We start from the raw sequence: 12,284 nt of genomic DNA, 5'->3' as shown, positions 1-12,284 counted from the left end.
TCATGACAGTTTGTTATTACCACCATTTCTGATCTTTCAGAGCACAATGTTATTATTGAAACAACACCGTTTGGAGAAAGAGCAAGCAATAAATATTCTCAAATGTACCACGAGCCACACCAAACAAGTGTTTCCACTATCTGACCAATTAGGAAATAAATTGGCAATGCATCATCATCATCTCTCTAGAGGATACTTCTTAAAAGCTGTTTGCTTTTACGATTAAACTGGAATACATTCCAAAGGGGGGAAATACTCTGTGTTATTGATTTTTTTTTCCCCTGACAAAAATAAATAAAATAGGAAGGGTTTTACCATCCTTTCTACTGAACCCAAGAGACCGAACACCCTAGTGTCATGGGTTCTTATGGGGCTATAATCGCATAGAATCAAAACCTACAAACCTTCCAAAACCCTACAAAGCCCTAAAATGGAAATGGAGCTATTTGGAAGCGCCACCCCAAGCTGCGATGCCTGGTTTGCAAAATGCGTCAAAGGAAATGATTCTGGAACTTGAGGGACCCTTGTTAAAAATATCCATTTTCTCTGCTTCAGCACAAAGAGCATGAGGCCATACTCACCTTGCCAACGTGCTGCAGGCCCAGGACTGCAGCAGAGCCTGCTCAGCACCTCCTGCCTCTGGGACACCTCTCCCCAAAAACAGACCTGCAGCACTGAACTGCAGGACTCGTGTGGAGTGGACTAAAAAGCTGGCAGTTCTCGTTACTCTTTCTCTAGGCTAAACACAGCCAAACAAGCCTTTGCTAAGGCCCAGTATTAGAATAGGAATCTTTATACACACACACACTGCAGAACTCAGGTCCTTCTGATACCCCTGGTTTAGACAAAATAGCAAGGCTGACTCAAAACAACAGGGAAAGCTTTTGGTTAGATTCAGATGGGGGTACTGCCATCCCCATGGTAACTTAATGAAGGCCACGCCGGTCAAAAATTCCAGCATGTGGCTTCTTGGAGCCTAGCTATATAATAAATATTTCTAAATGAAGGAAAGGATCTCATATTTTCAGCTTTTAACTAAACCATTAAAATGCAGGCTTGCATTCTGAAGAGCAGAAGTGGAAGTTGCAAATCAATCTCATCACCACATTAAAAATAATACAGAACAACCTAGGCAAGGCTCCCAGGCAAAAGCAGCATCTTTTATTAGACGAGGGTGGATGCTGGAAGCCAGAGAGGCTTCTCGTCACGTCTTCCCGTAAACCACTGCAGTCATCACCTGAACACTTTTATAAACAATAACACCGATGACAATGCTGCATTGTGACACCATGCTGGGCACTCTGTAGGCTTGCTTTCCCTTCCTTCTCCTGCAATTCCAATATATATGTATATAATATAAAAATAAGTATGTGTCTCTGCTCTAAAAACCTTACCAGTGTAAGGCCCTTTGTAGCAAGAGCATTTACTCCTCATAAACATCAACAGGGGCTCGTCAAGGGTATTCATCCAACAGCAACATTAAGAAAAATAATGATACTTGAGTCATAACCTGGAAAGATAAGAACACGTTTCGGGGCATTTGATATTATATGCACATCAAATACCCCAATTTACACATTGTAATTTATAGAAGCAGAATACAACCAATGCCAAGCCTATAAAACTGCACCCCGATTGTGTTTAAGACACAACCGTGCCTAATTCTCACTCAGAACTGCCATTATCAGCATTCTGGTTTTGTCAAGGTTGAGACTGCCTATAAACTGGTTTAAAGTAGTTCCAAAAATGGTGAGTGGTCCCTTATGAATGAAAAGCCAGCGATCATCCGCAATCCAGAAATTCATAAAACAATGACTCCATCTGCAGCCAAAGGCATTAAAAGGTTTCAGATTCAAAATTCTTTTCAGACCAATTTCTAACCCTAAAACATATTATTTGGAGACTGGCAGCACAGAGTGGCTGAAGCAGGATATCGGAATGATTTCCAGTCTAAGCAAGAATTCAGTAAAATTGAGCAGAAATGGTGTTTACCATTTCTAAAAGAATTATTTTGCAAGCACAAATGGATTTCCAAAGGGGGCAGAGAATAATCTGAAGTCCGTGTCAGTTTGTTGTTCACTGTTGGCATTATTCAAGCTGTTCTACATACAAAATAATTGAAAAACATTCTCATAGCTAAGCCAAATGCATTTTATTCTCAAAAAGAGATCAGGAAAAAAAAAAAAAGTCACATCCAGTTGTCTGACAAAACCCTTGTAAATACACAAGGAAAGTTTAAGAATGGAAGAATAACTCTGAGAAGCTCAAATCAAAAATATACTTTAGAGACAATCAAAGCACTCATTTTCTCCCGCTTTTAAGTCTAGTTTAGAAAGAAACACATTTTATTTGGTCATTTCCATAGGTAATGGTCTTTCTTGTCTAGAAATTAGCTTGGAAGTAAATGTACTTGGGCTTCCTGGATTTTCAAAACATCAAAGTTCCCGAGTACAAAGCAATCAATGTTTAATTATCCAAAAATAAATAAATAAAATAAAACCAGTACAAAGCTCCCTTCTAGAAACCATCCCTTATTGCACATTACATGGAGGTATCCTCACTTTCCTTAGTTTCTAGGCAGCTTACAAGGCTTACACAATTCTTTATTTCTTTGTTGGAACTGCCAGCAAAGAAGACTGTCCAAGATGTAAATATTTATCCAGTAAAATAACACAGAAAGCAAGATTTTAAGCCACTGAGTATCTGCCAAGAGGCAGTTTGCAACCCTACCTAATTGTCTATCTTGTTAATAACTATATATCTTACTAGTTATATATATGCACAGATGGTAATGAATAAAAATTAAGTTCATGACTCCTGAGACAAACAACGCAGTTAGGAATCTCCAGGCTGGAAAAAATACCAGTATTGAACACATTTAAAGGATGCTGATCAAGTCTGTGCTGCTGGCAGACATAAGACAGATGAAATAAAATAAAAAAAATTGTTTATTTGTCTAAGTATCAGATATTGCCTCAAAAGCCTTTTTATTTCCCCCCCCCCAAGGCTACTCGAGCAGCTGGCATCACACTGTACCTCTACATTTACCCATCTTTGACAGCACAAGTAATTACTCTCATGCAGTAGCATAGACTCACTTCACGCCCTTTAATCATAGATTGTTTCTTTCTATCTTTAAAGCCCCAGATACAGAGTCCTGAAATCAAGATCGTCACGGACGTCTCGACATTTACCAGCAGGAGACATTTCCTCACAATTTAATATGGGTATGAAACAGGAGTCAATAGAAGTCTGCTTTTTCCTCTGAATGTTACTGCAGAAAAAAAGCATCAACAGAACATAAAACAGAGAGAGATAACAGCTTTCAGATGTGATTAGAGAAACCCACACATATTTGAAGAGTCATGATGAAAACCATAGCTTTTTCTATAGTTTTGTATGTTTCCGTCTCTCGATCTCTCCAGGGCAAGGATCATAACTTCATGAAGAAGTTAAAAGAAATGACTGGAATACGTATTCCTAGCATACAAACTCATTTAACGGGGAGCGTGTGCCAAAGAAAATCTGATGTAATACGTTACAGATGTGAAAGGAAAGCACTTAGCCAACCATAACATAACAATAAGCCAGTTTCTACTGGGCATAAGTCAGGATCTTGCAGTTGTGAATTGTTCTCTGGCTTTTGGTGTGTTCTGTTAAACTGCTGACATACGCTTTTACACAAACTCATGATATGGATAAGGACGTATCAGATACTCTTCCAGTGTGAAGTGGATCTACTTTGGTATTGCATCATACAGTAAGTTGACTACCAGTGCAGACAATTTAAATTATTTGCATTTTCTGCTTCATTTGAATGTGAAAACTCATTTGAGTTACAAGATGTTATTTTCCTTTATGCTCAGGACGTAGAATGTTAAATTCCAAGAAAAATATCAGCTTTGTACCTATAAGGAATGGACCCTTGCAGTCATTATAATAAAATGAACAGACCAGCAATGTACATACTTAAAAGAACCACATAAGACAGCAAAATCCTGCAGTCACTGAGTAACTGAAAATTATTGAAGATTGCCTCTTGATGTGAAGTCACGTGCAGAGATCTGATGAACAGTGCAGCGCTATTCAGACCTCGATCTCTGCTCTGCGTTCCTTCTTACAAGGAGACAAGAAAAAGTGTCAGAAAGGATAATATTGTCAAGCCTAACATAAAACAGATAAACAGAAAGTAATGGCTCTGTTATTGAGAACAGCAGAAAAATCTGTTATATTTGTATTAGATTTGTACTCCACCAGTGTAGATTCTATCAGAAATGTCTTAATCCATAGCACCCCGCTGCACTTGGAGACAAACATAAGAAAAGAGATGGAGCTAGCTTCAGGCTCTTTTACTTCCTAAAACAAAACCAGAACTAACAAGACAAACAAAGTATAAACACCCGGTTTGGTGCTCTGCTACAGGAGCACGGAAAAGCAGCCTAACCATTGTGGTGTCCTAGAAGAGTAACATTTAAGTGAAAAAATAAAAATAAAAAATTCAGCAGAGACAGTTATTTTCCCTGCGTTATCTACATGCACAGATTTTATTCTTCAAGCATTGTCCTTTAGATGGTGAAAATCATCATTTCCAGACTGAAGGAAAAAAAATATTGAAATCTGTATATATGCAAGTCACCAGCAGGGGGACAGAAGACAAAAAAGAAAAATACAAACAGGATTTAGCTGCATAAAAGACTTAAGGGAAATTAGCTTTTTGCACCCTGCTAGCCATTCCCTTCCATTTTCTCCAGTGCCAGCCTTCTCACATTTTAGACATCCTTACACTGTTGCTTCTTATTTTAGCGACTAAGAGCAGCAGCTTTGAAATTCCCAACTAGTATTTTCACCGTGGAGCATTAATCTAATTTGCAGTCTTTCCAAGAAGTGATTGATTTTGCGCAGCGTAGTTGCTACAGCTGGTGCAGTGGAGTATAAATGCAGTAATGCAAGTAGAATTTGCACAGCTTTACAGAATAAAGACATCTTGCAGCTCAAGTTTTGAATCTTTTAAAAATTATCTTCCACAATTGGACCATACACAAGCTCCTGGCCATAAAACCCTGAACTGAAAGCATTCAAGAGGCTTTCTAGCTGTGAATTTATTTTGCATCTTGCCCAATTTTTGTTTTTTATTCCAATTATCTTTATGTTTTTGTATGCAAGGTATGTAAATGCTCCCAATCACACGAAACAAGAACTCCCTGTAACAATGCGAGAACTGAGTGCTGTTTTTTTTTGCCGTATCCGATAGCAATGAACTAGATCACACCGTGCTGTTCCATCTTTAGGTGGAGCCAGAATCAACCCTGCCAGTAATTCCAGGGTGCTGGGCTTCCACCCTGTTGTCACAACGTACACAAACAAGCATTACATACCCCTCCAGCACAGAACAACTCCTTCCCCATCTCCACAAACAAACCCCAAAACACCGGTCCTGCCCCCAAACCACCACCTTCTGTTTGCCAGACCAGGGCAGCTTCTCCCATCCCAAGCTCTAGTTCATGCCATCCCAAACTGGCTCGGAAACAATGGCACGAGTAAAGAGAAGCAAATGTCAGAGCACTCAGCGTTAATTCAAGTTCGTCACACTAAGGGGTTACCACGCTAACACAATACAGCTCAGTTTCAGAAGTCTAAACTTCTTCTAAATCTGTTTTCAATGAATAAAATGTGAGTTCTGTACTCGGTTTAAAGTTCTCGGCGACCACAAACTACAAATATAATAGAAGAGCTTCCAAACAAAGTGAAGCAATAAACAGTTGCATGCAAGATTTAGATATATTCTTATTATGTACTGAAGAACTGGAAATATTTTATTTGGACAGCTTCATCTCCAACAACACATACAGTACAAAACTCGGAAAAACCAACCCAGGTGAAGAAATCTGAAAAGAGACAGCCAGAACAAAAGCAAAAAGCAATTTACAAGTTCACCAGCTGAGAGAGAATGCAATAACACACTCGACTTGCCAAGCTGCTATTTCCCAAAGGCTGAGAAACCTAGATCGAGAAATACAATTCTTTTTGATAAATACCTTCTTCTCCAAGCTACAGTAGCAAGAAATAAATTAGCGCATGTTCAAGAAAGAGAAGTGGGACTCCACAGGGTGGCATGTGCTGTCTGTGATGGAGCAAGCACATCACAGGTCCCTTCCTGCTCTTCCCAGCCACCTTAAACACAGCATGTTTTGAAATATCTGCCCCCCAACCCCAAATAAAATCAAATAAAAGCTGTGGGGGAAACTAAACAAAGAACATTTTTCAGAACTGAGTCAGCTCCCACTGATGACCAAGCAGAATATTAGTTATTTCAAAACCTCCTCGGTTTAAGGCCAGCATTTTGGCAGTTTCCTATGCAAGATGGCCAGGAAGCCTGACACCTTGGAGGGGCTGCTGAGCCTGCTGCCCCAAAAAGGAGGCAACCGAACAAGGAAAGAGGTCTGGGAGCTGGGAAGCCTCACAACTTGACACCCTAGGGACTCAGGACACCAGTGCAATCAGTGATGGAGACAGGACCAGTGGCCAAATCTTATATCCATGGTTGTTTTGTTAAAGAACAACTGGCTAGGGAAAACGTGTGCTGGGTACTACAAGAACTAACCACGTACTTCAAATACTATCTTGAGACCAGGGCTGTAAGTAAAAGATACTAAAACTAAATGACAGTCAAAATATTAACATCATTCCATATGTTTGCAATATTTGGATCGGCTTTTATAGCAATAGCCTCCAGTTTTTCAACACCATTTTTAAACATTAGTAAACAAATTATGCTTCAAAGCAGACTTGTGAAAATACACTGCAGGCTTTTAAATTAGGCTTCAATTTTTTTAAGGTGAGTTTGTGGCTTTGTCCGTTGCCTTGATTTCCATCTTTCATTTTGAAACGAAAGAGATTTCAGGAAGCCACCCAACAGTAAACAACTGAAATTTGTTAAACTTAACTCAGACTGAGTTTGTCCTGCACAGGAAGAAGAGAAAATCAACGTTAAGTTATTGAAATACAATATAAATTTGGATCCCAGTCACTATTTTCAGTATGTATTGGTAGATATGTGAGGATTTTGTTTTCAAGGCTCACTGAAGAGGTATTGAACACCTTTTTATGTTTGTTTTGCAATCGGGCTGAATTGAGTGCAGAAGTTAGCTTGCCTTTGAGCCTTTTAAAACAATTAGTACCATAAGACCTACAAAACATTAGCCATAAGCTGTTCCAGAATAGGGGGGTAACCTCTTCTATTCTGAGCTAACAGCTATTACAATCGTCAGCCTACCATCCTCTAATACAGTGATCAAACTGCTTAATGGAAGTTTCTCAGAGAGGACTCCTAAAAAGAGACAATACAAAATGTTTAAAGTCTACACAAAATGCATTTGTTTTTTTAGTATCCAGCCCATTAGCAAAGTACATTGACCAATTTTTAATATCAGAAGGCTAGCGACAGTTCCTTCACATTGTTTAGTTCAGTTTTTCCAGTGATGACTTTGCTACAGCAGCAAGAGTCACCTTCTTCTAATACAGTATACATTCTTAAATGAACAGAACTGAAAAGTTAATTAATTCTTATTTCAAACAATGGTAATAAGCTTTTCAATGGATACCTCCAGGGATAAACAGTTATATAGCCTAACTATTCAAATTCCAACATTAAGCTCAGACTAAAACCCTCATGTTTAGGTTAATCAGCGCCAGACCTTCTTGCATCTTTTGTTTGTTCTACAAAGGACAGCAAAGAATTGGAAAAACTGACATTTTGGTCATCTTGGGCTATTTTCCACGGGTCACTTTTCAAATTCTACCAAGTGTTTGGGAACAATTTTGTGAAAGAGCTTCTGCCAACCCTCATGCATAAAAAGCTGAGCTCATGAATCAAGTTTGATGACCGGGCGAGAAAGCAAGCTTTTTTCCAAAACTATCCAGATGATTCTCAAGAGGTTCAGCTACACACAGAACACAGCACAAGCCTGGGGTTGGGAGGAAGGAAGAGGAACCAAATGGAACACAAAGAGCAGGAGACAGACTTTCAGTGCCCATGGTCCTACAAAAGCCTTCCCTCTCCCCCACTCAGCAAGGAAAACAAATCACTTAAGTACAAAAAGGTATTAGAAATGGACTTCAAAAAGAATCTTCTGCTCTATAGCTCACATCCACTCGGTAAATAAATTAAACGCACATAAATATCTTACCCTCCTTGTGTTTTCCACAACTTTTTGATCTGGCTTCCCATAATTTGGTGGATTGGCATAGGGATCGTAGCCCAGTTTGGCCAGCATGGGCGCAATCACCGGCATATCTTGCAGAACATCAGCAGGTATCTTCCCAACCCACTTTGACAGCGCTTCCACGTTGACTGGCTTGATTACTTGGTCAGTAGATCTTTCAACTCTGTGGAGGGAGAAAGAAAGGTTATATTTTGTATCCCCAACCAATATCTGATCCTTTCCTACCAGGAAGACTTTTAGCTTGCTTTTTTTTTTTTTTCCCCTCTTCTTTCCCTCTCAAAATTTCATGTTCCTACAGAGTGGGGGGAAGTGCAGTTTTACTATGTACAGCTGAAAGAAGAATAATTTGTACATGCTTTCTGCTCTAGGCTTTCAGAGAGAGCGTGCTGAAGCAAGTTCTTTACATAAAGAGAGCAATGAAAGTCAAATATCTGCTAAGTGAAAAGTATGCACACACCTACATATAAAGCTGTTTTCCCACTGACATACTCCCACATTAGCTGTTTCGTTGGCTTAATTACTCTTGAAAGTTGTATTCTAAATGATAATCCCTGTGACTAAACTCATTTTTTTTGAATAGGACAAGTAACATTTCCAGAGACGCTTTTGAATATTACACCACCTTAATGTAAATCTCAAATGAAAGACTTTTTTTTTTTTTTTTTAAAGAGGTGACAAAGATACCGACTGCAGTCATATTTTTCATGACCATCCCTATAACTGATGGAGAGTTTGTTCATTACACAGCTCTTAAAGAAAGGCAAGTGAGTAATCTTAAGTGTCATATGTACCTTATTTAGAAAATAACTAATTCATTGCTCATTTAATCAACTGTCCTCAAGTCTTTCATTCTTGTACCCTAGTCTGGTTGTGGGATTTTTGTTTATTTGTTTTTAAAGAAATCTGGCATCAATTTGCTTTCCCATGTTCCTTGCTTCTTTTAGATTAGAAAACTTAAAACCTCCTTACTGTGTTTATTTCTGAAACAGGCCGGCAGCCCTCAGAGCAGGCTGAGTAATCTAAGGCTCTCCAAACTTTCTTTGGAACTCAGAAAGAAAAATGCAGATGCATTTGGGATATCAGGGCTTGTCTTTCTTCTACGGCAGTCTAACGTCAGATCTGTAGATACAAGATGCCTAAAGGAATATTTTCATATGCTTGATAAGTAATGCTGTAAGGTACAGCACTGTGTCAGTAGCCCCTGCTGGCTGGCTAAACCTGCGTGCAGTCTGATGCTGAGCATCCAGCTGTCACAGCCACTTGCAGTCATCATCCTTCCTGGGCATCGTTTACATCATGAAGAATTTAATCACAAAAAACTCTACCACCCAGAAAGCAAAACTGGTATACTTGAAAGCAGAATAACTCTACAAAGAATAACGCCAGTACCTCATCTGCATGAAACAAAGCATGAGAACACCGAGATTCAAATGTGATGCTCGAGCAGCTCATTCTTCAGAATTACACAGCAGGCAGAGTACGAGAAAACACATCCTGAGAAAGACATTCCTTAAATATTCCCAGCACTTTCTGAGACAAGAAGCCTGAAGCTGAAGTCACGCAGCTCTCAGAAGTGGCAAGTGTGATCAGTTATTTCATTAACCTGATGAGTTCACAAAGAGGCTGAAGAGCCCTTGCACAGGGGGCAAGCATTAATCCAACAGCACGGGGCATCCAGCCCAGATGCTTAGTGCGCTGTGCGATGAAAGCCAGATTACAAACACATACGCACGTCCGCCAGTCATCAGCTCAATTTCATCTTAACACCAGCCTTTACCTTCTTACTCAGTTTTACTTGTCATCAGAGCTCAAATTCTCCAGGATACAGAAGGGAAGTGAGTCACACAGTGCTGGAAGGTCAGGGGCTGGAGTGCTTCAAACACAACCAGAACGAACAACAAACCTGACAGGGAAATGATCACTGAGGGGGAAACCATCCTGGCAAGCGGGGCCTTCGCAGATTGCTGCAAAAAGGTGTTGAACAGAAGCTGATGAGTAAGCACCCAACAAAAAAAAAACTGTAGGACAACCACAGGAATTTAAGCCTTACCCTCCTCAACCATTTTCAGTAGCTCAGAAAGAAAGGCAAGAACCCAGAATGGGATTCGGGGGTCAGGATACCTTGTTCTGAAGTAAAAGCACACTTCGATGTTTATGCTTTGCCCTGCTGTCATTTCAGTCTTTGGTAAGAAAAAGCCCAGCACAGAACACTTCCTGGTGGCAAGAGACAGGCTCAGCTGCTCCTAGGCGCTCATTCAAAATATGCTGCAGCACGTTTGTCTACATCTTTTACTGTCCTGTTACTTACAATGGGAAGAAAAGTAAAACACAACTACTGGAAAAGATCCTTCAGACCAGAAGAATATCTGAGGAATATGGAGGGAAAGAAAACAAACAGAAAAAGAAGAAACAAAGCAAAACAAGTAAACGTACCAAGTCTCGACAAATTTGATTATGTGTGCACATGGCAAATGCGGCCTGGCAGCACTGCCAGGTTCTACTGCAGAACTGCAGGGACCGTCTGAGCTCTGAAAGCAGCTGGTAGCACGGAGCACAGGGCTAACCCCACATCCTTCTACATCTGTACTAGAATGAAACGAAAGCAAGGTATATATTAAAAGCAGCGTATTCTAAAGCAATTTTGCCTAGACAGCTATTTTCGTAGTAAGCCTAATAGAAATTGCTATAAAAGGGTTGACATTTCTCTGCACCAGTGGTCACCGCAGCTGTTTTCAGTTAGGAGGCAAATGCCGGAGCTACATTAACAATACCAGTTACAGCCTGCAGCCCGGCCATGCATTCCTGGAACAGCCACGCTGGCAATTACTTCAAACAACAGGTTTTGCACTACTACAAGGTCTGCGGTGTACATCTTTAAAACCCCTGCAGTGTTTCTCAAGCTGGGTAAGAAACAAAATGAGGAGGAGGAGGGGGAGAAATAGCAAGTAAAATTAAACAACGGTGAGGCTAGGGCTGGATCAGCAGCAAAAAAAAGTCAGGGATTACTAAGCAAACGCAGGAGAAGAAATGACGACAGCCAATGGTTTCCTCAAATGAAGCAGCCAGGGGAAGACATGAAGTCAGAAGCTTAAATACAAACTGCCCAGTTCCTAATGGTGCTAATAAAAGACTTCTGCATAAGCGCTTTTGAGTCTGGAATAAGAGCAAATGGAGTCAGCTCGCTTCCTGAAGGGCTCTGCAAGTCACTTGGTGGCTAGCTTAGCTCTGGAAGAGAAATAACACACGCATACATTTTAGACACAGCTGTAAAAAAAAAAAAAAAAAAAAAAAAAGCACCTTGCACTGACCTACAGCTTCATTCCATCTCATACAGATTGCATCTAAAACAGTCTTGATTTCAAATGAGTTAAAAATACATTCTTAAATATTCACTTTCTGTTACTGGATATAACATCACTGTAAAGATCTTTAAGGGATACCATGGTCACTTTCTTGAAGTGGCTTTACGTATTTCTAGACAACAAATTTCCAGTTTCTTTTCAAAAACCCTCCAGCTGTTATAACAGCTCTGGGCATGTGATGCTGGGCCTCACTTGAGCAGGTGTCACGGCTCTGAAGCGGATACCAAAGGGATCCGAGAAGTCTGAAAGGTCTGAAAAAGTCTTAGAGCTAAGTGGAAGATGACCGAGGCAGGCTTCTCTGCTCATTCTCTCAAGTCCTTACACATACCTCTGCCTTTGCAGGTTATAATAGCAGCTCATTCTTCACCCAACTTTTGAGGCTTTCTACCCTACCCAATACCTTGCAGCCAGCAGGGGAGCTGGCTTCACATAGGTGTTCTTACTCTCTCTGCCAGGCTACAGAGGCTAGGTCTGCGTGTTGGTATCTTTTAAGGGAAGCTCACATTCAGAGATGATTTGGTGCTTGTAATGTGCTCTTCCTGCCAGGGAAAGCTGCAGTATAATTTGAGCGATCTGATTTTAATACACCATTACGGAACAGCCTGAAGCGTTTGCTACCAGGCATGTGGTGAAGTACAGCTCTGTGAGAAGACAGAGCTGTTATGTAGCAGACATCGCTTTTTTGGGTTTCCTCGCGTTA

At 40.3% G+C, this 12,284-nt stretch overlaps 1 protein-coding gene across 11 annotated transcripts in view; it reads right to left on the bottom strand.

Moving 5' to 3' along the window:
- The window catches only part of TPST1 (tyrosylprotein sulfotransferase 1), a 35,714-nt gene that overhangs the window by 5,761 nt on the left and 17,669 nt on the right, over window positions 1-12,284 (bottom strand). For all 11 annotated transcript variants that reach the window (XM_084493113.1, XM_084493114.1, XM_084493109.1 and 8 more), the window contains one exon: window positions 8,187-8,385. In XM_084493113.1, coding sequence (XP_084349239.1) covers window positions 8,187-8,385 — 199 coding nt within the window. The remainder of the gene's footprint in view (window positions 1-8,186; window positions 8,386-12,284) is intronic.

This window comes from Aythya ferina (genome assembly GCF_964211825.1).
Source record: "Aythya ferina genome assembly, chromosome: 19".
Classification (NCBI taxonomy): Eukaryota; Metazoa; Chordata; class Aves; order Anseriformes; family Anatidae; genus Aythya; species Aythya ferina.
The sequence above is the reverse complement of the archived record's forward strand: the minus strand, read 5'-3'. Positions and strand labels throughout refer to the sequence as shown.